The sequence below is a fragment of the Brachyistius frenatus genome, unplaced genomic scaffold (genome assembly GCF_029030835.1).
Source record: "Brachyistius frenatus isolate BFR_SWC_R1_liver_20210118 unplaced genomic scaffold, ASM2903083v1 Contig_288, whole genome shotgun sequence".
NCBI lineage: Eukaryota > Metazoa > Chordata > Actinopteri > Embiotocidae > Brachyistius > Brachyistius frenatus.
The window spans coordinates 227554-255042 of NW_027210887.1; the positions used below are offsets into that span (position 1 = coordinate 227554).

General features: G+C 42.0%; 1 protein-coding gene across 2 annotated transcripts; it reads left to right on the plus strand.

The window, feature by feature from the left end:
- Positions 1–538: 538 nt before the first annotated feature.
- On the plus strand, positions 539–27475 carry LOC138635051 (beta/gamma crystallin domain-containing protein 1-like). 2 transcript variants are annotated; one of them, XM_069722358.1, is made up of 22 exons: positions 539–607; positions 3505–4922; positions 5431–8908; positions 9192–9371; positions 10340–10378; positions 11234–11352; positions 13212–13350; positions 13576–13715; positions 15381–15507; positions 16453–16488; positions 17303–17463; positions 17654–17774; positions 18641–18786; positions 20042–20168; positions 20893–20922; positions 21060–21172; positions 21721–21853; positions 23422–23561; positions 24993–25116; positions 25359–25517; positions 25852–26014; positions 27170–27475. In XM_069722358.1, exons 1-22 carry the CDS (start codon positions 605–607, stop codon positions 27256–27258), a joined length of 7185 nt encoding a protein of 2394 aa, XP_069578459.1. In that variant the 5' UTR covers positions 539–604; the 3' UTR covers positions 27259–27475. The 2 variants fall into 2 exon arrangements, with proteins under 2 accessions (XP_069578459.1, XP_069578458.1); XM_069722357.1 differs by lacking the exon at positions 539–607 and adding an exon at positions 3165–3212.
- The last annotated feature ends 14 nt before the right edge of the window (positions 27476–27489 follow it).

A 27489-nucleotide genomic window follows, 5' to 3' on the forward strand; every position in this document is an offset into this window, starting at 1 on the left:
ATGAATAAGAGCACGAAATCCTCTGACCCAAAAACACCACTTGGTTGAGTATTGTGTTGGAGGTTAGGTTAGGTTGGGTTAGGTAGGTTAGGTTAGGTTAGGTTGGGTTAGGTTAGGTTGGGTTAGGTAGGTTAGGTTAGGTTGGGTTAGGTTAGGTTAGGAGGGGAGTCTGTGGACTATTCGGCCTCTTATTCAAGCTCCAAACCTCAGTGTGTGCCAGTTCTGTGGCTGTTTCCTGACATACCTGTAATGTTGCGCAACAAACCGCCATAGCTGAGTGTTGTGTCAGTGCTCCAGAGTCGGGGTGTGTTACCTGGCCCGGGCAGATTCCACCTGGATCTCTCTGAGAAAAAAAACACTTCCAATGCATTATTCACAATGACATACAGGCTAAGTGGCATGTGATATTTTCCTCATTTTAGACCGCACTAAATATTAATCAGGCAGCGAGGTGCCCTGTCCTGCCTGGGGGGTGGTGGGGGTGGGGGGCAGGTTACCTCCGAGAGGCGACGGCGCACTGAAAGGCTTCATTCTCAGGAGGGCTTTCTGCAGCTGGCTGCATTTGACCGGTTTATTCCCTTGACAGCCAAAGAAAGCTGTAATCATGGTAAGATCTCGCTGTCTGTCTGCGTTGACGTGCATGTAAAGAAATGAAGTCGGGCTCGTGGGCTTTTCGGTCGAAGGGCTGTTTGAGGACGAGGGATGTCTGAGCAACACTGGAGCTTCAGGACTGTTGGTTGAAGTTTTATGGAGAGACAGTCCGTGCAAAAACTACAGCTTCACCGGGACTGAGAGGATCGATTCAAGAATATCATGAATATAATGCAATGTTATTATTGTCACTGTTTTATTTGAGGCTGTTTGTAAACGCTTTGGGCTATATTCCCAAACACCGTGGGAAAAAGCTTAAGCGTTATGAAAATGACCAGTTATTAACAAAAAAAAGATTAACAAGGTCGTTAGCTGTAATTAGGTAGGTAATTTAAAAAAAAAAAAAAAAACCACAATATATGAAAGTCTATTATCATTTTCAAACCAATGATTATCAGGGCCACTCCCACATCTACAGGTAGGGAGGATTGTGTGCTATCAAATTAAAGTGACAAATATTGGCTTTAAATAGGCTAAATCATACCACGCCATATCATTTGATATGATTTGATTTTAGATACCTAATTTCAAATTTAAAAATCGAAACGATGAGAATTTACCCAAACAGAAGGAGTTTAAGGGTTAAAAAGTTCCTCGACTAAGCACCATGGAAAGCCTGACTGGAGTTGCCCGCCAGATGAAACAACGGCACGCACATTTCTAACTCCAAAAACTGAATTCAACGAGCTCTGAAAGCCCCAAAGTCGCTGCGTCACATCCCCTGGAAAACTTCGGTTGGGCACAGCCGCTTGCTGCATTCAATTGCTATAGAAAAAGTCGGAATTTTGAGGTGTACACACATCATTAGATCAGAAGGTGTTGCAGCAAATATAGAGGGGAGTAGCAGCCCCTCTATATTTTACTGAAGCAGAGTTCATGCATATAATTTCAAACTGACAATGTTGACACGTGTTTAATCGCTCTATGTGTGTTACACAATTGGTCTGTTTTAGTACTTCACTTTACTACTTTATTTTAGTGCTTTTAGTAGTTTACTTTTGAGAGTTTAGGAGGAACCTGAACTCTGCTTTGTTCATTACTGCACCCCACCCCCCTCCACACACCCACACACAAACAACAACAAATAAAAACACAAACAAAACTCTGAAACCTACCGGCCTTGTGATTAAAATTACACAAACAAACTTGCCCTCCAGCGGTCTACAACGTCTCTCATATTTGGCCATCTAGTGACACTGAAAGTCCCCACTCTAACAGAACACATTATCCAAATTACAAGGGTTCACAGATAATTGGACACATGGCAGCTGTGTATGTCGTTTTGTTCATTCATGTACAAAAGAACTCCGAGAGCTGACTTCGAGTTAAGATTTGACAATTAGATTAAGAAGGGTTATTTATGAGGGCTTTATCTCCCAAAACATCTTTCTGTACTGATGGAAATCTACTCAAATCAAAACTGAGACTTTTCACTTTTTCTGTTATTTTATTTCAAACTGAATTTGCTGAAGAAAAAAAAGATGTAACTGTTCAAATAATTACAGTGTAGACTGTGATCATGTTTAGTAAATTATAAGCAATTCCACTACATGTTAGCTAAATTGTCCTTCAAACAAGACTTACTCGTGTGAGCAGCTGCAGTGACTCACTTTCAAAATTTGGAAAATGGCATTATCTTTTGTGATAAATACCTTCTTTTAATTACAGTAACATTCCAAAAATGTGTAATGCAAGCCATAATATGGTCGTGTTCAAATCACAAATACGATGGCACTCAACAGAAAACACGGCAGCCATTCATCCCCAATTTAAATGTTTAACGGTTTAACACTGAGAACAGGTAATAAATCAAATGATTTTCCGTTGAGTGAAAAATTTGTAACAAGCTTAATGGATTGATTTGATTTGTGTGACTGGCTGGGAGTTATTGAGCCTTAGGGTTATTGAAATAGGTGCAGTATAAAGTTTTAAAATGCTGACAGCAGCCAAACTAAACCTTACATCCTAGGCCAACGAACATGTGTCGTCAAAATGAAACTGCTGTTGGGCCGCATGTGAGAAAATCAATTGTCGACTGGCCAAGCTTCCAAGTTTCACGCACTTGAGAAGTTTACGAGCAGCACGTGAAGGCATCCCTCCAGCACTGGGCTGTGCACGCTCCTCTGTCGGGGCAGAACTTTAATACCGAGCACATCTCCAACAGTCTGCCGCTCTCCTGCAGTTGTGGATGCTTAACTGGAGGCAAGGAGGACTAAACACACCATGTCCATCAGGTAGAGATGCATCTTAGTGAAGATCTTAAGCTGCACAAACTGATAAGTTTACGTTTTGGAGAAGAGAAAAGTTTTGTGTGATTAAGGGTGAGTTGATCTTGAAATCATTCTTAACGGTGTCTGTTCCTCTAAGTAAAGAGAGTTGTGTTTCTGCCACTTTGCTCATGCAGAGTATTTTCTTTATGATATTTTGCTGCTCTCACTGCTATTGTTTATCCTGGTGGAATGATTTTGTTTTTGTTTTATGCTCTTTAGGAGTTTTTGTTCTAAACCAAAATCATGTTCACATCCTACATAAAGAGTCTGAATGATATGGTATTTACTACGGTAAGCGTACAGGATATATAGCCCCTCTGCATGACGTTGCTATGCTGAGAGATGCATGGCTGTAGCCTACTAAATGTCTATGAACAAACAATCCTTGCTTATATTTTCTTTGGATCCCAAGCCTGCACCCCCTTGCTTTGTTCATAGATAATTTATATTATTTGCACTACCAAGTGTAACTATTGTAATTTGATCTAAAGTTTGCGCATATTCATTTGAAATATGCATGATTATTAATTGCAACTGCATGTGCTAGCAAATATTTATGAGTCATTTATCTGCTTTGGTTTAGGCTGATAGCCCCGAAGAGCAGCCGAGTACTGGAGTCTTGGGCCGTATTGGCAGTTGGTTCTCTCCGTGGACGGGAAAGGCTCCAAAGACTCCTACTGAAAGTGCCTCCCCAACTAGTGATCACTCATTTAAGTCAGCGGGAGAAGAGGAGAGTGAGGAGCTTGTGAGACACCAGGGAGAAGGACAAAAGTGGGAGGAGGAGAGTCCCAATCCACCGGGTCTCTTCAGAGACATTTTCCCTTGTGAAGAGGAGGACGCCACGCAGTCTGCCCACAGAGACATCTCTGTTGTGAGCAGCACTGAGACAGGAGGAGGAGATCCAAAGGAGGAGGAGCTTGTGGAGGGCAGGAACCAGAGAACAGGGCAGGGCAAGGAGAGGGAGGAGAGCAGCAACAGTGCTTCAGCTAGTGGGAATCCTGAGAAGAATGCCAGTCATCTGACACATCTGTCTCCCTCTTTGAAACAAGGAGTGGTATGGCACTCTGACCAGGCCCACGCCCAGCCTCAGGCCCAGAGACAAACACAGGCCCAGACAGGCAAGAAGCTCCATGTGTACCTGGAGGAGACCAGTGTGATTCATCGTGGCCAAGACACTTGTGCTGAACAGGAAGTTGTCCGTACCAAATTCACAGAAAGCCTAGAGGTCCTCCCGAAGTCAAAATCATCACCACGTTTTGATTTACCCCATAGCTCAAGTCCAACCAGTGGAGAGAACAAAAGGACAAATGTGAGGCCTTTGGTTGGGGCACAGGATTATTACAGTGCTCTAGTGGAAGTGTCACTGAAATCACACCAAGAATTAAGGTTAGAGCCTGAACCTGATAAAAAGCAAACAGAGGCCGACAGTATGGGGCGTAAAAACTCATCCCGTAGGAAACTCAGGAAGACCCCTCAAGGAGATGGAGGAAACAGCCCCCTGGAAAAAATACCTCCAAATACCCAACCTGTGTCGCAGGGATTCCCTCCATCAGAAACTTCGGTGAGCAGACCCCGGGGCAAAAGTCCAGAGACTCACATGAGAGAGGCATCTGCAGACTCCTCCTCCAAACACAACTCCACCTCACCGGCCTCACCTGAAGGAGGGGAAAGGAAGACTTCCTGCCCTGACACTGTCAAACAGTTGGACAACTTCCAGGGCTCAAAGTCAGTGATTGCAGCAAGTCAGGCACATGTGGTGGATGTGGGTGCAGACATGGACGACGATGACAGCCTTTACAAAGTAGAAAGGAAAACAGAGACACCGGAGTCCAAACGCAGGAGTGTTAAGCTTTCTTGGAGTGAGGTGAAGTTTTTCCCCAAAAATGTGCCTTTAAAACCTGAGCAAAACACACCTCAGGTTTCAAACCAGGATTGTACCGCAGCATTAGAGAACACCGAAGATGAAGAAAAGGAGACGCCCCAAACGGAGACGGATTCAAGGTAAGTTAAAGCTCCAGAGAGAAAGTGTTTGATATGTGAATGAGTAAAACAGTGATTCATCATATTTCCCTAAATTGTAGCATTTATAGCAGTCTACCAGTCCACATAGAAAGCCTTATTTGTTGGAGAGTTAGACTTAAATATTTATTTGAACTTGTGTGCCTCCATGAGCATACATTTAACCTACCTGTAGCTTTTGTGTAACATGACATTGCTGTCAAAACGGAATGTGTGTTCACTGTTACAGCTCGAGTAAACACAGGTGTATCTAAATTGAAACAATGGCCTGAGTCATGACACAAAGTTCAGCCCTGTGTGCCATGAATGGTCCTGTAAAGTAAGTCGGGTCAAAATCTGGGGTATAGATAAGACTTATCTTTGGGTCATAAATAAATTATCCAAAGATCAATCTGACATTTGTTCGTGGCAGACGTGCTGGTTAATACATTTATCACTGTTGACTTTAAAGTTGTTTTTATTTCACATGTTTACCTCTTGTTGTACACAGAGCACACGACCCAAAGAAAGCCGACGAGGAGCCTAATCCAGTTTTCGGCCAGATCGCAGACAGAATCAGCCTCTTTGAGCGGGAGCAGCCGATCTGGGCCCGCAAGCAGCCCTTCCAAACACCGAGGAGTGCTGATGCCTCCCCGAGCCGGAAACCCACCGGGAGGTTGAAAGCACCTCTTTTGTCAGATCAGAGGTCAAGATCAGCCGAACGTTATGACATGGCCAGGTCCAGCTCTGCCTCACCTGTCAGGGAGAAGCTGACGACGATCAAGGAGCGAGCAAGGAAGTTTACAGAGGCATCTCTGTCAGAGGTTCAACCAGCACTACCTCAAACGCTAGCCGTGACAGGAATGTCCCAGAAATCCACCTCGTCTGTGGCAGTGGATGCATCGAAGTCACTAGAACTGGACAGTCAGGGTAAACTGGATACTAAAGAGCAGATACAGACAAGAGCGATGTCAGAGATAACATTAAAACCTGACGGACAAGATACCTCTACTGAAGGGGTACAGAATTCCAATCCTAAGGTACAACTAGCAGACTCCAAAACAAAGGAAATAGTCGTCTCCAAAGCAGAAGATCAAGGTCGGAAATCTGACAGCTTTGAAACAGATCATCCCGCTGAGGGGCCAGCTGATTCTACAGAACAGACCAATAACGTTAGCCCGCAACCCAAAGGCCTCAGCAGAACATGCTCCCGCTCTAAAAGAAGGAAAGGCAGAGAACCAACAAGTCCCGTCAGCCCAAATAATCCAAACAAACCAGAGTGCTCTACAAGTAAGCCGAAGGTCAATGCTCTAAAACAAGAGCAGGTGGAGCCAGAGGAGGCTGTTTCTGCCTCCAAACAACTTCCAGAGAAAGACCAAGGAAATAGATCGGATAAACAGCCACTGAGTAATACCAAACAGAAAACATTTAAAAAGGAGTTGGAGCTATCACATACACAGAAGACACAGTTAGATGCGTCAATTAAAAAGAAGAATACTGACAAACTGGCAAACAGACAGGAGGAATTACCAAAACCATCTGTCAGCAAAGATGAACCTGATACTGCTGCTTGTAGCAGCGGAACAAAGAAGCCTATTGACAAGGATCCCGTTATTTTACCCCAAACGGAGGAAAAAGCGGAGAGAGACAGCCTTGTATTCAAACCAGAGAGAAGAAATGTCTCAGAGGACAGCAGAGAAACTTCAACCTCCTCCCCCTCACCTTCGGTTGTACGACCTGTCGAGAAGCCTCCTGCAGCGCAGCAGGAGTCACCTGCTGAACATCCCAAATTAGATAAAGAACAACTCCAATCAAAAAGCAAAGGGAAAGGAAGGAAGCCCGGAAAAAATGAAACACCGCAACCCCAAAACAAGGCGGCAGAACAAATAAATCAGGTTGAAACTAAAGATGTGGAGAAATTTGAAAAGGTGGGGAGTGAAAAAACAAATGAGATAGAGGGGAAAGAGAAAGAAAAGATACAGCAGCTCCTGCCTTCGGATAAAACTACTACAAAGGAAAAGGGTTCACAGAGCGCACAAGGTGTCTCAGGGAAAGAAGGAAGTGTTACAAGGGACAAGAAAAGAGAAAAAGCTGAAAGAAATAAGGAGACACAGCCGGTTAAAGACAAGACAAGACGACCAAATGCCGACCAACCAGAACCAGCCTCTCACTCGTCAGAAAAGACGAGTGGATCACCAAACCTTCCCGTTCAAGCACAACATGTCGGTCAGACGGTGACCACACGTCCAGAAAAGGTTGTTGTTAGTACCGTCACCCAGACTAATAAGACTGGGAGTGATAAAGACGCATGTAAGGTTGAAACTGCTACAAATGTGCCTCCACAGTCTACAGAAACTCCTAGAACAGAAACAGAGCCAATGGTGATTGCAGAGGAACCACAGGCTAACTCTGTATCTGTGGAAAAAACTGAGAATTCACTTGATGACTCATGTGCACATGGAGCTAATGATGCTGAGCTCTCCAGCTCAAAACCTATGACCACAACAGCTACAGCAGTTAAGGAACTGGCTGGAAAAGTCACGAATAATACTCCAGTTCAGGAAACTGTACAAACTGATGTGACAAACAAGGCCAAAGAAGAGCCATCTGATAAAGAGACTTCTCCTGTTTCTGTCTGTAAATCAGCAAGCACAGAGGGAGTGAGGCGGGATGACGGGGAAAAGAGTTCAACTGTCAAGTCAGAGTCACCAGAAGGGAAAATCGCAGGAGATGTAATGAAACAAGTTCCTAACCACCCACAGTCTGAGGAATCAAAAAATACAGAGTGTACCAGTAATAGCACCTCATTTAAGGATGCAGCCAAAATAACACAGAGCCCCTCCGATAGCGCTGCTTCTTGTTCTACAGTTAATGTGACAGAGAAGAAGTCACCCGAGAGAACATCCAATCTGCCAGTCAGTCAACTTTCCCCTGTTGCTTATGGTGATGTCGCCTCGAATTCGCGACTGAGCACGATCAAAAAGGAGCCAATCAACGACAAGCCAAGTCAAACTCCGAAAGCACCCACTTCCCCAGAGGCTAATAAGCAGATCTCAGACTCAGCGCAGCGTTCATCCATGAGGAGGCTCCATTTGCCACAGGGACTAAGCAAACAGCAGGACGCCCCCTCTAGCTGGCTGGATGTGGACTTCCCCAAACAGAAGTTTAAAGTCCATGAGACAAAATTGACTTCTTCTGGAAGTGAAAGCAATCTTCTGGACACTTCCGGTGAGCTGGATGATGTGGATTTTGTTGAGAAAATCAAGAAACTTTGTGCCCCATTCTCCCTCCCTCCACGTAAACACAACCACCTGCGGCCACCTCAGCCCCTCTTTGCGATGCCGGCCATCAGAGAGGACCGCTTCGAGAAGACCTTCGATCCCGAGGAGTTTACGTTTGGCTTGAGGAAGAAGACTAATTTCACCTTAGACACCGTCTCAAGCCTGTTATCCAAGAAGCAAAGCACAGAAGCCAAACCTGGCCTGAAGCCTGCCAGGGCTAGTTTGACAGACAGGAGCATGCTGCTCAGTACCCTGGACACTCACTCTCGCATCAGGGACAAGACCCCTGTCGATGATGAGGAGGATGTCAAGGAGGAGAAAGATGATCAAATGAAGGTGAAGTCTCGCTTGGAGGGGAGCTGTGTCCTCAGCAGTCTCACCTCCTCCATCTTCAGAGGGAAGAGGAATGAAGTTCAAACACAGGTGGAGAACAGCAGCTCGGGGAATGTGTCTCCTAGTGAAGCCCCCCAGCTCAGGCCTCCACCTTTATCCCAGCCACCCCCGCCCAGCCCGACTGCCACAGCTCCAATCAAAGACACACTGGCCAGGCAGAGTGAGGAAGAAGCCCAGGCCGTGGTCAGTGACTCACATCCTCCACTTCCTTCTTTTAACGACATCAAGCTGCCGGACTATTTAGAGAAGTACCTCCCACGAGACCAAGCAAAACCAGTGCAGAGCTTACAAGGACAAGAGCAAGTCAAACCAGAGGTTAGTTTTCCTGCATGTACCTTAAAATGATGTGAATGTCAGTGTAATTGTCCGAACACAGCGATTCCAGAGACAAAATACATCTAGTAAGCACTGGCAAGTTCAAGCAAAGCAAAGCTACTGATTAGCAACACAAAGAATATGAGTGTACCAACTGTCCACAGAAAATACAGAGCTCTGTTTTAACATGTAGCTTAACTTTGACATTTTAAAGAAGATTTAAATCATCAAAGTACATTTGATCAACCTTTTTTACACTGATCGTTTTCTATTTATGCATCAGTTTACTGGAAAAATGGCAACTGTGGTCGCTGGAAGTGAAGCCGACGTGGCTGTGAAACCGGCTCCAGTGCTTCCTGATGCTGTGGCTCCATGTTTTCCAGAGATCCCTCCAACCACACACCCTCCACTCCCTCAGTTTAAACAGCCTCCGCCTCTGCCACAGGGGACACATAGAAATAATGTAAGTGTGCTGTATACATTATGCACATACTATCAAGGCATGCATAATTCTTTAGTATCACAAATTAAAGCTGTACATCGCTTAGAAGTACATGAATATCAGCAAACATGGCTGCTCCCTGTTCAGGCAATTAAGCTGGAGAGTAGTTATAACCTTAATCTGCCATAGAGCTACACCTCATACATTTCAATGGGACATTTTGAATTTTTGGTTACAATCAGTAGGCAAGCGTCCCTGTCCACACGAACTGTGCTTTTGTCTCAGTCGTATAATTTATGATGCGAAATGTCTGCTCTCCTTACATCTGAACATGCAAACATGTGAGCTTTGTTTGTGGTCAAACATACAGTTCGGTATGTTTGACCGCAAACAAACAAAGCTCACATGTTTGCATGTTCAGTTACAAATGCAAGCTGGTACAACAATTTAACTGCAATTTTACTGTCTAAATGTCACACAATAACCTGACATATTTACACTGATAATTTTGTTCAACCAACAGTTCAAAACCTAAACTTACTCTGCTTACTATCAAAGAAGACTAATGCAATTTATATTAACATTCGTGAAACTAGAGAAAGTGAAAAAGTTTAGCATTTTAAGCACTAAAATATATACTTAAATCACGAATCAATGATCAAAGTGTTACTGACTTGATGTTTCTAGTTGCTGTAGTTGACATTTTTCAGTTTCCTTTCACTGCTATTTGAAGATGCCAAACTTGCAAGTCCCCTCCGAGGGTTAAGAAACCCTGCCTGGGTTGCCTCTCAGTGTGGTGTTTGAAATCAGAATAGAGTATTCTCCACAGACCCGCTGTGTCCCTGGGAGCAAACTTGAAGGTCGGGATATTCGACAGGCACAGAGCTGCTGCACAAACAAATGCAGATCAGCCTCTTTTGCATTTTATTTGTGTTTTCTCTGGTCTACAGTGTTTGTCGAAATCTTAATTATGTGTTTTTACTTTCCAGACAAGAGCCGTTAAAGGATTTCACAAACGCCCTGGAAAGGTACAGTAGGCACATCTTTGCCCACACAGAATAAAAACAAGATGGAGAAAGGAATCTGGACAGATAACTTTGTTCTATGAAAACATCTGCTTTTCATATGGTGTTCTTGGGGGTAAACAAAGTATAACAAAAAAAAAAACAGTTGAGTGCAAATGCGCAGCTGGATGCGATTACAATCGTGGAATTCAGTGCTGCCAACAAAGTGCAAAACTCGTATTTCTTCATTATTGTAGAACTTCATTAGTGGTTGTTGCAGCAAAGTCAGATACTCCCCTGGCACTCTGCATTTTCAGTCTCTTGCCCACACACCAGTTTTTCATTAATTCATTCTACCTCCTGCTTTATCTGTGCTTTGGATCCACTGTCACGACTGGCAATAACCCCTCAAAAAGATGCATAAAAAGATTTTTAATTTGTGAGATTTGACAGTTTCTCATGAGGGCTTTTACAATAAAAAAAATAAATAAAAAGTTGTATTGACTTCATAGTCACCAGAGCAGCCCCTTTTTGCAGTGCTTTACTTCATTATTCTTAAATGCTGATATTCTGTTGAACTAAAAACTGAAAATGTAACTTTTCTATTAAAGTGCTGCATTACATCAACAGTACGCCCTGGTAGTTCAAGTAATTGTATGCCTCTTGTGCTTTTTGGTGGCAATAAACATCAATATTCTCTGACTGTAGCATGAAAGGCAGACAAAGTACAGGGTCATGCTATTAGGCTCTTCTCAGCAGTCATTGAATCCTGATTTAAAGTTATAGATTCAGCCAGTAATGTATTTTGCCATTATTTCTCTTCATTGTTAATGTGCAAACGTATTTTTTTTTTTACTCTGCCCTCATGTCTTTACACAGATGGTGTTGTTTGAAAAAGCTCAGTTCAGTGGCCAGGCATACGAGGTTTACAGGGATGTAGCAGATGCAACGTCTCTGCAGCTCTCACCTCTCATATCTGTGATGGTCGTTAGAGGATGGTAAGTAGCAGCATTCAACCAGAACTTTCAGATGATGGACAGAAAGTGTGTTGTGAAGAGTAGTTCTTCTAATTAGTGTATAGCTTGACCGTTAAGGCTCCTCACAGGACTAATTTAATGAAACGGTAGCCTAGAGAGCCCCTTGCTTTTTTTCACAGTTTTTCTTATGAAAGGTTTTGTGAAACAAGCAAAGTTTCTGTTTTACCTTCAGCGTTACCAAAACAAACTGTGTGTATCCTTGTTGCCTGGCAAAAGCTCAAACTAAACTGGGATCCACTTATAATTATAATAATAATAATAATAATAATAATAATAATAACTCTGTAGTGCTACCAAACCAGTGGTCAAAAACAACCTTCAACATTCAAGCTAGATCTCTTCCATCTTGCTCTCCCAAAAATAGCACAAGGCATAGTTACCTCATTTCTATATTTGAATAATCTTTAACCTTTGCAGCTACACAGAAGAAGTAAATAACTGTAATCAATGGCATTGTCTTCAGTTAAATAAAGATGACAGAAATTATGGTTTGGGAAAGAAAGAAAGTTATTGGACAGCTCGATTCCACTGCTATAAAGATGAAAACCTTAATTAAAAACTGATTCAGATCTGACCTTCAGCAGCCACATTAAGGCAGACTAAATTAGAAGTTTATCATCACGAATAGCGAGAGTTAAAGGTCCCATGACCAAATAAGATTTACAGGACCTCATTCATGCCCTCATTTCCAGCTGGTTGGACTATTGTAACAGTCTTTTGTCTTGCCTTCCCCAAAAAATACCTTTAAATTACTTCATCTCATTCACAGCACGGCTGTCCGACTTCTAAGAGGAGCCAGAAAAGAATAGAGCACATCAACTGAAATCTGTACTCTGGCTTCCAATTACCTAACAGATTTTAAAGTGCTGGTTTAGAAATTACTCAATAATCTTGGGCCAAAATACATTTTCGGATATCTTTGAAGAATATAAACCCAGGGATCTTAGATCATAGAAAATAGTTAACTGATAGCACATCGAGTCAGATTAAAACAGGGTGAAGCTGCGTGTTGCTTCTAAGCCACACAGATGGAACCAACCTCCTAATTATGTGATGTGCCCCCGACTTAGTCACCTTCAAATCTAAATGAACTAGAGCTACCGCCTCCGCCAGCCAGGCAAGAGAAAGTTTACATCCACGTCTGTCCACACTCACTTAATAAATGTAGCAAAGACTGTGAAGGAATGTTTGTATGTGTTCACATGCTTGGAAAATAAAGCTGAATCTAAAAACACAAAGTTGCTGTCTTGACAGTCAACAATACTTCAATCAGTTAGTATCAGCAAATCAGTATCTGACCAGTGGTGACTTCAGCCCTTTTCTCATATGAACTCCAGACAGTAGACACATAGGTTGTATTATCTGATTGAATATTGGTAGTAGCATAGATTCAGCAAGCACTAGACATTTCCAGAGGATAAACAGCACTGTTGTTATTAACAATGAATAACCTTGTTTATTCTCTGCTGTTAATTGTGTTTGGGGCACGTGGGCAGCCGACAACACATTGTGTGCTCAAGGATGCTTTGTGTTGTGTTTACACTTCTGCTTTGCGACAGATTAATCAGATTAGAAATAATGTGTTATTCAGTGAGTTGTAAAGGTGGTTTTAGAGCCAACCGAGCCGGCTGTTGTCTTAGAGGACAGATACAGAAGTGATATTGATCTTCTCGTTCAGAATGAAACCACAAAAGTGGATTTTCCAAAATGTCAAAGTATTTATATGAAACAATTTTTTTTTATCGCATACATTTACCTGATTCTTCATCTACTCATGAATTTCTGCCATCTGATCATACATGATTCTGTTTACGCTGCAGCTGGGTGCTCTACGAGAAGCCTGACTTTCAGGGACGCACCATCGCCGTGGAGGAGGGGAGCATTGAATTGGCAAATATGTGGGCAGAGCCACACAACAACACACCGATGCTCATCGGCTCTATTCGACTTGCTGTCTGGGTGAGTGCTCGGGGTCATTTTAATAGCTACATCATCTTTATCTCACTTTGGATGTGAAATGTGGCTAATAGGCTACATTGCTTTATTGATATTCACTCCGGGTTCCAGAACAGAAAAGAATAAGACTCAGCCAGTTAAGTTTCTCAGTTACATTGGGAGAAAATATCGAAGGACTGGTGTGGGCCACTGCTGATGAGTGCTGTGTGTGTTTCCCCCTGTCTGTAGGATTACAGCATCCCTCATATTGATCTGTTTACTGAACCGGAGGGCCTCGGGAGAGTAACACCTCACCATGATGATACAATAGAGACGGGCTCATTCGGCATCCCACAGAGTACTGCTTCCATCCGAGTGCACTCCGGGGTGTAAGTATGCTTTTTTGGGGAAAACGTGTTTTTTGTTTTGTTTTTTTAAACATATATTTAGGCACTAAAGAGTGAAGAACTTGTATCGTTGAGTTAATGACACAATCCCAGTTCTTAATTATTATTATTATATATTTTTTTTATGCTCCTGATTGGCAGAGTCATTAGAGATGTAGTAAAAAATGGAAATCTTGCCTGCTGTGATGAAAAAAATCTCTGAAATGTGAACTTTCTGGTTGTAAGATGCCAAGGACAAAAACCTTAAAGGTAGCTGTGGGGAAGAAAGTCTGATGTCATTCATTTCCTTCGGTCAGGGCACAAAATGTACGAAATGCGCCCTGTGCAGAGGCGGCCATTATGGGATGTTCGCTATGTTTAGCTTTGACAAATTGCTGAGAGATAATAATCGTTAAGAAGTTCCTCTGTGTTTAGCTTTATCTTTCATTTGACTCTCACTCATTTGCCACCTCAGGAATGTCCGTCCTGCTGTTGCATGTTTAGAAAAGAGGGAGAGAGGGAAGGAGGGAAGGAGGGAGGGAGGGCGGGAGGGAGGGAGGGAGGGAGGGTGTGAGGGTGTGAGGACACTTGGAAAGCCAAGCAGAGAGGTGGAGACTAGACAGCCAGAGAGAAACAGACAGAGGTGTGGAGAGAATTTGGCAAAGAGGAGAATGTTTTTCCACGTGAGAGCTGTGGGCATTGAGGACATTTTGTGCCCTGACCGAAGGAAATGAATGACATCAGACTTTCTTCTCCACGGCTATCTTTACAGTTTTTTCCCTTGACATTGTACAACCAGAAAGCTCACATTTCAGAGATTTTTTTTCATCATCTCTCAACATCAATAACAAAACTATTTGCTGTCAGATACCAGCTCATCTCTGCTCAGCAGATAATTACAACTAATTCTGCCTCAGCAGCTCCTGCTACGCTGTTTGCAAGTAGAGACAACTGTTCAGCTGATGCAGTGAAACACATTTATTGTAACATGCTCCTGGTCCTGTCCTGTGAACAGACTCGCTGGCTCCTGTTATTTTACAGCTTTTAACACGATAAGTTTGGCATCACTTCTTGGTATCGCTGTCTCTGCGGTGACCGATTGAGCTGGGGTTATTTTTCCTGCCAGAGGCTCACACATGGGGATTGGTATGAGGTGTTGTGTCGCGCTACATAATGGCTCAAAGTGCCAGCAGCGTTAGTGGCATTATTCCAACAAAAGGCTGCCCACGCTAAATATGAATTGTGGTGAAGAATTCTTTGAACCAAAGAATTCCATTCCAAAGATATTTCACTCTGAAACAAATAGCTTTTGTTCTCCGCTGTAATTGGATGATTCATGTCTGAGGTAGATATGGAATTAAAAATACAAATATTTTTGTAATTCCTTGATCTAGTAATACCTAATGTACTGTGAAAGAGGTTTTATTCTTGTCTACACTAAAAGAGACCGTGGCTGATTATTTCTATGCAGGAAGTAATTTTCAGTGAACGTGTTCTTTCTTTTTATAACTGCTGTTCAACTCCTGTTTTAAAGAGATAACAAACTGTTCATAGTTGTGACTCACAGTGATTGTAAAACCACCAAGAGGCATAGTTAGATATATGTGGAAGGACCTCTTGACATAATGATTAATTAACATGCAATGTGGGTGTTCCTCCTTCCTTCAGGTGGCTGGTGTTCAGTGACCCAGGGTTCCAAGGCATGATAGCTGTGCTGGAAACAGGAGAGTACCCTTTTCCTGAGGCCTGGGGCTTTCCGTCACCCTTCGTGGGCTCTCTGAGACCTCTTAAAATGGTGTGTGTGTTTCTGTGCAACATTAAATGTACACTGCTGTTCGTGTGATGAGTTCATTTGCTATTCTTAGCCGCTCTGCCAGTGTCGTTAAGTCATTCAAGCAATTACGTCCAGACACAAATATCTGTCAACTATTTGATGGACCACCATAAACTTTTGGACCAAAGCGCATGATATCTGGAGAATGAAGCTTAGTGGCTTTGGTGATTCTCTGACTTTTCTGCTATCATGACGTTTACATTTTTCTTTTTTCAAAAATGTTCTTTACACTTATGGGGCAGATTGCCATGAAACTTGGTACAGATAGTCAAGGACTCCAGTAAATATAATTCCAGTGACTTTGAAGATCCTCTGACTCTTTATATAGTGCAACTCAGCATTTTCTGGATGGACTAATTCAGTAAGGGTCATTCCTGGTTCCCATAAGGATGACTCATAGTGACTTTGGTGGTCCACTGCCTATTCCTCTCTTGTCACCATGATATTGGCATTTATGGTTTGTATGAAACGTGCAGACAGCCATTGGGTGGATTGGCATGATATTTGGTACACCCCTTCATAGTTTGGTTTATTACAGAAATCCAGCAAAAATGATGACATCCTCATCAGCCACAGCTGCACATTGTGTTTACTGCATGCCAACAAACTAAACTAATGTGGTTATCAGAATGAACATTTCTGGTTAAACATCAGCATTGGATTGTTGTCATTTTGAGGTGAGCAGGTTAGCATGCTACAGTTAGCGCTCTGTACAAAAGAGAGTCAATGTGAGAATCAAAAGTTATTAGACATCCATGGGAACAGAACTTCTTTTTTTTTTTACTCCACTAACTTATAATTTCTGAGAAAATAAAACTATTTGTGTAATTGCTGACAGTGTGGCTTTTTACAGTATATATTGATTTGAGTAGAAAATGGTTATTGATGATGATGTCTCTGTTCCAGGGTGGTTTCAAAGTGGAGAATCCCCATGAAGTCAAGGTATGCAGCTCTGTACACTCACAAGTTTTCAGTTTTATTTTTGCTCACTTGTGTATTATTAAGTTCAATTAATGAGAAAAATAAGCAATGTAATGTCAAATCTGTAAAGCGTTAAGTAATCCAATGATGAACTGTGGTAACTTAGCCATGTATGTAGGAAAAATATGTTTTATAAAAGGCCTATTGGCATTGTGACTTGCATTCTTTGGCCTATGTTTTTTTGAGCCAAAGAATGTCTAATGTCACCACCGTGTATTTGCAAGTGGAAAGCTCTGAATGTGAGTTTAAAAATGCCCCTTTTTATATTCATCATGTCATGTTCAACCAACACATGGTGAAAATCCCTGAAGTGGACACGTTCTTTATTCAGATAGTGCAGTCTAGACAGGCAGGAGATGTGGGGAAAGAGAACAGGGGACAGTGACGGTCCAGCCAGCTGGGAATTGACCTGCAGACTCACTGCTGAAGACATTTCCGCCCGTGTGTTTTGCCAAAAGAAGAGCACACGTTACTAATCTCATGCTCACAAATGGAGGTGTTTCACTTCATCATTTAAAGTTTAAGGGGAACACTGATATTATTAAAAAAATTGCAACATTTCTTTAACTGACCTTACATACCCGTTCATTATTAAAAAGAAAGACTCAATACATACTGTTAAACAACTATCTCGGTTCAGTTGTTAACAAAGAAGAAAGACAAACAAATTTAAAGTAGCACAAATGTCAGAGCTGATTTTAATATCAGTTTATCAACTGAGCCAATGTAAAAGATGACTTCAGGTATTCAAATCCCTGTCCTTCCTCTGTTACAGGCTGTGATATATGAGAAGCCTGGCTTTGACGGCTCCTGTTTGGAAATCGACAGTGATGTTTTCAGCTTTTCTGAAGGTGAAGGAGACATCACTACAGACGGAGAAAACCCTGACACAAAGAAACCGAAGTCTGTGGGTTCTTTAAAGATCACTGGAGGATTGTGAGTGTGCTTCTTTTGTGTAGTTCTTTTCCTTTGCTTGCACAGGATCAACTTCAGCGGTAATCTTGGCTCGGAGCAAAGTTTATTCAGGACTAACTTCGCTGCCAGATAGTAATTGTGAGGCTATGTAATCCAGTCCTACAAGTGCAGCTGTAACGGGCAAAATCGCTGCACTTTTTTCTTCTTCCAGCTGGGTCGGCTACAGCCAGCCCGGGTTTGAAGGTCAGCAGCACATCCTGGAGGAAGGAGAGTACCTGGACTGCAGTGAGTGGGGAGGCACAGAGCTTTTGTCTCTGCGACCAATACTTTCTGTGAGTACCACACACTTTGTATGATCAAAGCAGCATAGAGCATGCGCATCTGTGCTGCATAGTAACTGTAGACTGATGTTTAAATTATAGCCAGACCACCACGGGTTTGTGAAGGCTGGAATTTGTAGATTTTGTCCAAACAGGTTCTTTCTTGTCAAAGTGGAAAATCCATGTGAACTCACTCTTACCATGGGAGACCAGAACTTTCCACATAAACACAAACTATGCGCAGTGTGTCGGTTTAGCGAGCAGGGAGACCCAACCTATATATCACTCTGAGTGTTTATCGGAGAATTAGTTGAACAAACAAAGAAGTAAAAACTAGGTTTTCTTTTATGAAGCTGTGGTAAAGGAATACAATTTCCCAACATCAGCTGGTGGCTTTGCTGACTTTTTGATTCACAAAACAAACTAAAAAGTCTGCACACTGTTACTTATGCAATAAATTCGTTCTTATTGCACAGATGTATCTGGCAGAGCTCTTCCTCTGTGTGCTTTTTAGACATCAACCACATTCTGACGGCATCAATACAGAGATTTGGCATAACCACCCATAAGTTCACAATAGTAAAACAAAGACATAAACAGTCATTTAACAATCATAGTTCCCATGTGAATTTTGGGTGTTCAATATTTTAACTCAATATCAGCATTAAATATATTGAGTAAAATGACTTATTAATCAAACCTCAAAGAAATGGATGCTCAAGAGTTCACTTGTGGTACTTGTGACATTTTGTGTCTTTGGAAATCTTTTTTTTTTTGCAGAGCACAACACCGTAACGAGTAAGCACTTCACGCTTGGATGGTCATTTGTGACATGACTTAGTGTATCGCTCATCAGATGATTTTTATTCCTGCCACAGGATTTCATGTCTCCACACCTCAAAATGTTCAGCGACAGAGATTTTGGCAAGCTGGGGGTGAACATGGACCTCACAGTGCCTGTTATTAACATGGACGACACAGGCTATGGCATGAAGACGCAGTCTATTGATGTCATCGGTGGTGTGTAAGTGACATTTATTACACTTATCCCATTTATTACACTTATCCCTTTTACCTTTACTGTTTTGAGAGCAGCGCTGGAATAGAACAGGTAGGGGCCGTTTACAGCACAAGTTTTCTTCTGCTATTAGAAATAATCAGCTTTCATGGCTCTATAATACTTTAGCTATGTTTCTAATGAAGTCGGCTTGATTGCCTAGCGTTTCATTAGAACTTACGGTAAAGTGTTCCAAGAAAAGTATTTACCCTTCAGCCTGATAATTACTGCTCCTGTAAAGTATTGCGCGGTTCACTGACGTTCTTTGCTGCTCAGGTGCGTAACGATAAGGCCGACACACCCGTGCACACAGGTCGAGACAGATTATCTAGTTCTGTACTGTTTAGTCTGACACGCCTCACTTCCTGTCAGTGTAAATGTAACAGAGAGCATGCTGCGTTGCACTTTTTGGCAGTGTATGAATAAATGTGACATTCATGTAGACCTAGACGCCTGAACATTATAATATCGGATGATATTTTGTCTCCTCATCTGTATTATTACATGCTGTAGGAAAAGTGGAACACAGCAGTGCCTCTGTTACTTTGCAGTGTCTATTTATGGGTTTGCTGTGGTTGGATGAAAAAATGCAGTAGTAAACAAATCAGAAGCAAACAAGAATAATGAAAAGCAGAACATGTAATTCTAATCACTGCTACCTCAGGGAGTGACTAACAAAACGGTTAATAATGTGGAATGGAACATTACGTCCTTCCTTTTGAGGCAGGACTCACAATATTGAGAGGTTATTCTTGCTTTGCTGCTAGTCTGTCATTAGACTGCACAGCCTCACCCGTGCTGAGCTGCCGCCCGTCCGAGCCTCTGATTGGCTCAGGGTTTCGATTTTGTATTGCTGAGAAAGACTTGTTAATTGTCTTACACGTTAAGACACACACACACAAATGTCCACAAAAGTAACACACTCTTCAGCCACTCAAGACTTGCCACATTCTCCAAGTGAGTTTAACTGCTGAGACGCTGTCATGTGGGAGGCTATTATCCACTTGGATTCTGACCAAGAACTGTTGACATACGTGATAAATGAACACTGCTTTGTCTGAATTCTTGTGGTTTTCTTTGTATGCAAGTGCGGCTACATCACAAACTGTTTTTCTACCAATTAAAATGAAATGAAAAGGGGGAAAATGTAATTCTGAAAAGTCCTTGCAGAAATGAAAGGGTGATTATTCTCCTCCTCCTCCTCCTCTGTTTTTCCTTTCAGCTGGGCTGTTTTTGAAGAGCCGGGCTTCTGCGGTGAGTCTTACATCCTGGAGAAAGGCCTGTATGGAAGCCCAGAGGACTGGGGAGCACTGCAGCACAGAGTTGGCTCTACAATGCCCATCATGCTGGTAAGAGCAGTGACTCATAGAAAGTAAAAAAAAACAAAAAAACATGCTGTTTTGTTTTGGGTGGGAAAGTTACATGGCTATGAGACAGATGGTTTACATTCAATCACAACAGCCATTGTGTTGTCTTCGGTGATTTATCATTGTGCAATTTCAAACGTTTGCCGGATTTTCACTTCCCCTGGCAGTCCGAGTTTGGCACACCACGTGCTTTAATTGCATGTGACCAGTCACAACTTTCACACTTGTGACAAAATCAAAAGTTAAGATGGAGTCAGTGGATCTCTGGGGTGAGAGGCAAACCTCTAAACAGCAGATTATCTTTGGGAGCATGAGGCACAGTACAGGCAAAGCAAGAATAAATTGATCTGCCTGGTTGAAGAGCGGAAAATACTTGTCAAAATATAAAGCAAAAACATCTTAGATCACAAAGGTGACTCATCGCCAGATGGTGACAAACAGACATGTATTTCATGGAAAGTCTACTGTATTTTTGTTGCTACACTCACAGCTTTTACCACTGAAGCCACAATGAAATGCAGAAATTAACTGAGACTAATCATTACAGTTAATAATATGGCTTCAATTAGAAAGCAGAGATTGTTCCTCCTATGCACACTGCTGTGTAGATTGCATATACAATATATGAATAACATATTTTTAAATGACTGTCATTTGTGGTTTCATGCATGAAAATCAGTCTTATTAATCTTTTGTATGATTTCAGGATAATCTTGAGAACACAGCCAAGTTTAAGGTAGGCATTTAGAAAGGATGAAAAACAAAACCACCTCACGCATCTAATCTTCTGTGATATTGTCCATCTCATCTGATGAAGTGTGAGGAGCTGAGAGCGGAGGACTCGGTCTCATTGTCTTGCTGTGTGTGCCTCAGGTGCAGCTTTTCTCTGATCCAGGTTTTCAGGGCTCCGTCCTCCTTCTGGAGGACAGCACTGCTTCCCTACAGGACGGCTTCTCTGTGACTTCCTGCAAAGTTCTGGCTGGCAGGTGAGTAACACGGCACGCTACGGAGAAAATATCACGCTGTGGGTTTTTGTCAGTCCTGATACAAGTTAAATCATCGATATTCAAAACACTTTGCAACTCCTTTCCAAACGCAGATTTTAGGAGCAGACTTCCCAAGTTGATCTGCCACAATAGTAGCTGCATATTGTTCATAGTATAAAAATATCTGTGACTCAGAGTCTGCTACAGGCTGTCACTGCTCCACTTTCCAAAAAACATCCCATATGGCAGCAGCTTGTGATATACTACATGGCTTACATTTTTTATAATGCAGCATCCACATTGATTTAATACAGCCCTGTTCATAGGTGAGAACTCAGCAAGCAGATCATTCTCAAGCATGAATAAACTATCAGATACACACACATATTATAACACGCTGAGCTAGCATGTAATTTGATGTACATAGTCAAATTAGAAACCTACATCGTGCAGAAAGCTTTCAATGATGATTATATCTCTCATCAGTTTATAACAGGGGTCTGATTCTATGCTCTTTGTGTTTGTGTGTTTATGCAAATAACTTCCAGTTGGCTGGCATTTGAAGGCCAGGACTTCACTGGCAAGATGTATGCGTTAGAAGTGGGGAGCTACCCAGATCTGAGAGCAATGGGCTGCGTCAGCGCAAGCTCCTCCATCCTGTCGCTACAGACTGTCGGCTTTGTAAGTCCATTTCTTAATCCCTCTAACACCTTAACACCCATTCCCATTGTTAGCCCTATTAATTTGGAAATTCAGATTTGAAGGGTTTAATTCATTGTTAATGGACTGTTAAAGAGGTCGAGACACAATGTGTTTAAATGCTCCGCGACAATCCCTACTTTTATAGAACAGTGGATAAAATGACTGTAATGTGAGAACTCATTTTGAAGAAGCCCCACAGACTTATCCCCAGTCTCTGCAGCTCTCCTCAGCTCTGCAGGGCTAATTTTAGCGTCTTTTGCCAGGTGAAACATGGAGTGGATTTTTGTGGAACTTCTCAAAAGGTCTCTCTCCGGTCTATTGTGTCTCATTTGTACATCACTTTTGGACAAAAGCTTCTGCCAAAGGAATTAATGTAACAAATATAAATTTAGCTGCTCAAGGGCCAAATATTTTCCTTAGGACTAAGTAGATACCAAAAAATAAAGAGCAAAAAGGAGACTGACTATCAGACTTAGAAATTGGCTCTAAGTGCTCTGTAAATAGTAAACTGTTTGTTATATCGGCTTTAAAAGTGCTAATTATCTTTGTCATATACCAGCGTTCCTCTGCCCCCTATAACATGGTAACAACAACTGACAAGACCAAAACACTCATCAGTAAAAATCAAGGTCTTTTACTGAAAAACAAAATGTACTGGCGATGTCTCAGGGATACCGAAAGGGCAAGCCGGGATCAAACAACCAGGAAACAGACAAGAGCCAGAACACCAGGAATAAAGAGCGCTAAGTACAACAAACCAGCACAGAAGGGAGGAAACACACAAACACACACAAGGGCGGGAAGACAGTTGGACACAGGTACACAGAATCTGGGTGTGGCAGGCGATCACACCGGCGGAGAAACACCAGGGCAGGAAATCAAGACTTCTGAAACCAGAGGGAGAGTTGAGTAACCAAAATAAAACTAAATCAAATTAAGTACTGAAAAGGAGAAAAAAACGAGAACCCAACAACAGGAGGGGGTTGACACCCCAAGTAAAAAAATCAGTTGTTGTTGTGGACAGTTTTTGTTTTAATAAATCTCAATTTAATTTATTGATTCATTTTTTTTCTCATTAATGGAACTTTTCAAAGTACTAGAGGTCCGTAAAAGTTCTGCACGATGCCAGCAACCTTCGACGTTATCCAACCAAGTAGCTGCACTGATTTTAGACGAGGGAAATTAAATTAAGCAGTATCAAGACGGTTTGAATGATTTTTTTTTTTTTAATTCAGTTTAGATTGTAAGAGTAATTTCATACATATATTTCTACATCCATTGGTAATGAGAAGTCCTGTACATGTCCTCTTTATAAATACTAAAACCCAGTACTCAATGAGTCGCCGCAGCTGGCCCACAACGTGAGTGTCAATTTAGAGAACAACCCATCTTTTTCAGTTCATAGAAAGCAAAAATGCCGGGGGGCATAAAGGTGCGAGTGGTCTGTTTCAAGGGTAACTTCAAAATAAGCTCAATTTTAATTGCATGACCTGCAGCTTTCAGAATTTGCTAATGCACTTGTCCTTTCTCTCTCTCTCTCTCGGCAGGAGTTCTCATTGCCATCCATCACTCTTTTCGAGCGACACGGTCTGCGTGGGAAGAGGGTTGTTCTAACAGATGGATCGGTCAACCTTCAGCTGGCTGGAGGCTGCGGCCGCGTCCAGTCGGTGCTGGTGGAAGGAGGCATGTGAGTACATTACAGCTGCTGTGCGCTAACTCACTTTACAGGAATGTAAAGCAGCTATCCAGCCGTCACCGAGTTCTCCAAGCGGTATGTGTTCGACAGGTCTGAGCGTAGCAGACTCTGGGAGTGCTTCTACCCACTGTGCTGTTAAAACAACCGGGGAACACCTTGAACGGAATAATATTCTTTATTATTTCACACACTTTGTTCTTCAGTGGCCTGTTGTTTCCCAGAAGCTCCACATCTAAACCCCTGCTGGTTTGAACCTCTTTTGGATCCCTTCCAAACTCAAGTCATCGTCTGCCAAGTTGACATGTTGAATATTTTCTGAAGCTTTCGGGGAACAACTCCATACTCCTTTGTGTGTGAAGCCACACCTGCGTAGTGCACTGCTACTGTCACAGTAACTCCCAGACTGTTATTATAAAACAGTAAATTCTCAGCAGACAAAGCACGTTGCTTCAAATTAAAGATGAAGGATATTGAGATATTAGAAAAAGCGGGCATCAAGATTGTCTTTCTCTTGAAGTGGAAGTCTTCCTGTACTTTTGAACTATCAGTGCTTATCTCGACATTTACAAAAGAAAGCAGTATTCTATCAAGGCCTGGTAGTGTGACAAGGATACGAAGAAGGATTCCTGGAGGTATTTTGATGAATTACTGTGTTGGTGAAGCAGGTTGAGCCAGTGTGCTCTGGCATGATGCTTCATAGTTTCAGAAATATTGGATGCAAGGTCTTTATAATGCAGCGTGGCAGCGCTGACAGATAGATGAATGATGGAAACCTGCTGCTGATGTGCCAGATTCAGACTGTAAGTGTGAGCCTAAGCCGAGGAAATAAAGGGCTCACAGAGAGGCAGAGCTGTCGCCTGAGTGGCAAATTCCTGCTGCAGGAGAGACAGGCCACTCAGAGCAACATCTGGTGTCAAAGCAAAACTGGACAGTCAGTGAGCTCAGCACATTTTAGATGATTACAGGTGTTGCTTTTAAGACAGGACTCAAAAAACCAGCATCAGAGGCTCGGCACGTTGAGTTCATAACAGAGCAATTCAAATTTAGATTTCCAAAATTGTATTTGTTAATTTATTTCGGCTGTCTTCGTTATTTTGTAATTACAATCCAAATGTTACTTCCTTATCCACGCAAGAAAAAAGGGTGATGAAAGACAGAAGAATATCGGTTTGTTTTCTGTCAAACTTCTTGTCTAACTCTTAATTTCATGTCCATGAAGAAATAATACAAAAGATAAAGAGGAAACCCCCAAAAAGTGACAGATTCTATGTAGGAAACACAAATGCATCCAGTATTTATCTTGGGACTGACAGTTTTGACCTCGGCCCAGGCAAAGAAGCTGACGAGGAAGTGTTGTTGGTTTTATTGTAACTGTTGAACGTGTGAGACCTGATTGTGTTTTTGTCTTTTCTTTTCTGTCAGGTGGGTGCTATACGAGGGAATCAACTATCGGGGATCTCAGATTTTGCTGAAACCCGGCGAGGTGCCGGACTGGCGCAAGCTCAGCAGCTGGCAGAGAATAGGATCTCTCCGCCCTCTTCTACAGGTAGGCTAAAAACGGCTGCTCCACAGCGAGTACAACATGTTTTCATGAAGTCTGTGAAGGAGCAAATATTTACACTTCTAAATACTACATACCAGACCTATCTTTATCTATTCCAACAGTTAACAGCTGTCAGGTTGATTTCACTGAAATGACAAACCAAAAAGAAAACAACCAGGAATAATTTCCCTCACTGAAGTCGTGATGCTTGCTTTTTTTACTCTGCGGTTTTGTTTCCCGAGCAGAAGCAAGTGCACTTCCGTTTAAGGAACAGACAGACGAGGCTAATGATGTCAGTGACCGGTGACTTGGATGATGTCAAACTGCTGCGGATACAAGAAACTGAGGAGACAGATGGTTTGGAGCAGATTTGGTTCTACCAGAGTGGACATCTGCACTGCAAGGTACCACTCATTATAGTACGAGTCAATGTCAAAGGTCAGAGAGAGTTTGATCCTTAAACATTGCGATAAATAAGACAGGCCTTATTTAAAGCAGGAGTGTAGGAGGAGATCAACGGCTTTAGTTTGCCCACTCTGCTTTCTCTACTTCTCACTTTAAACAGGTAAATTCCATTCTATTTTTGAAGGACTTTATTAGTATAGACTCTAAAATTATAGGAAATATCACTATCCAATAGTAGACAAACTGTTTGAGTATGAAACACTGATCAATCTACCGTGGACATTTTGTTCATGAAGAAAACTGATATTTATGAATCTCTCTTCCTGCTTTCAGATGTTGGAGGAGTGCTGCTTGAGTCCCAGTGGCAGTGTCACAATGCCAGGAAGCCGCGTGGGTCTCACCCCGGAGCCAGACAACCAAATGCCCCTCTGGAGTATCGCCCCCGGGGGCTTCATCCGCTATACCCTCACCTCTGATCTGGTCTTGGAAATCAAAGGTCAGCATCCGTATCTGTCACCCCATGTAACTTACATAGTATTGATGAATCGTACACTGATCAGCCACAACACTAAAACCAATAACAGGTGAAGCACATGGTATAATACAACAGCCCCGCATTAGATCCTCCATTTATAATAATTGTAATGTACAGTCATTCATTCTGATTGACAGAGGAGTTGATTTAGATACATTTTGGAGGCCGCTGAGCTTTACTGGGTTATTCTGAGAGGTGTTCCTAATAGTTTGTGAACCCAATTCATTTAAATAGGAAGGACAAATTATTAGGAACACCTCTCCCCATAAATCACAGCCTGCAGAATTAATTTAAATAAATCAACACCTCTTTTAATCAGAGTGAACATGGAGGGAGGGTTTGTTGTATTCAACTTTATGCTTCACCTGTATGTGTTTCTAATGTTGTGACTGATCCGTGTAAAGCCTTCAGTTAGGAATACTAGCCTCATCTGGGATGAGTTTTCCACAGAGGATTCAAATGTCAGTTATATAATAAATACTCCAGTGCAAGTCAAATTTCCATGCATGTTCAGGTTTTACAGTTAAATCTTATCGCAGCAAGCACAAAGGCCTCGGGTCAAATGCTCAAATTATTATGAAATATTCTATGTTCCCATGCTCATTACAGAGGCATCAATTGTTCTGCACAAAACCACAGTATTCTACTTAGAATTCAGCTTGTATGCATGATTACTTTTGGTCAAACCCAGCCAGTGTTACCAGCAGAACAACAGTGTTGAAGAGTGTGTTGAGAGGGAGAAAAAGGAAAAACTGGGCATTCATAAAGAGAGACTTTGTTTGCATCACTGTCAATTAGTGACACCTTGTGGACTGAATAATGAAAGTGTACCAAACATCAAGAATCATTCACTGCATGACTGACTACTACTGCAGAGTATTCTGGATATTAGTTTATCATTATATTGTAAATTAAATTTATGTAGACCTTAAAATAAGGAACATGAAAAGGGTTTTAAATATAAGTGATCATATATGGCTGTGATGTTTCTTTTATAAAGTAAATCATATTTTGGAGCATGAATTCATCCCAGGTTCTGTAAACAAGACAACCACTTAAAAAAAACAGTAGTTCATTAACCACAATAACGATACATTAAACTTTGGTGTCTTTCAGGTGGCCATCACTACGACAAGAACCAAGTGATTCTGAACACACTCGATCCAAACAAATTACAACAAAGGTGGGACGTGGAGATTTTATGAAAATACAAGCTGCTGAACTGCATCACTAATATTATCGGAGGCGCAGTTCTATTAAAGACTCACTGACAAGGATGTGCTCAAGGATGCAGGTGCATCACTGCTGCTCAACCTTCTGCCGCAGGGGAACTATGTAATGTCCGATGAAGAGGTCAACTCGGAGAGAGATAAATAATTCCGTAAGAATGTATTACAACCCACCGAACATACGAACAATGGGTTCCATACTTGCAG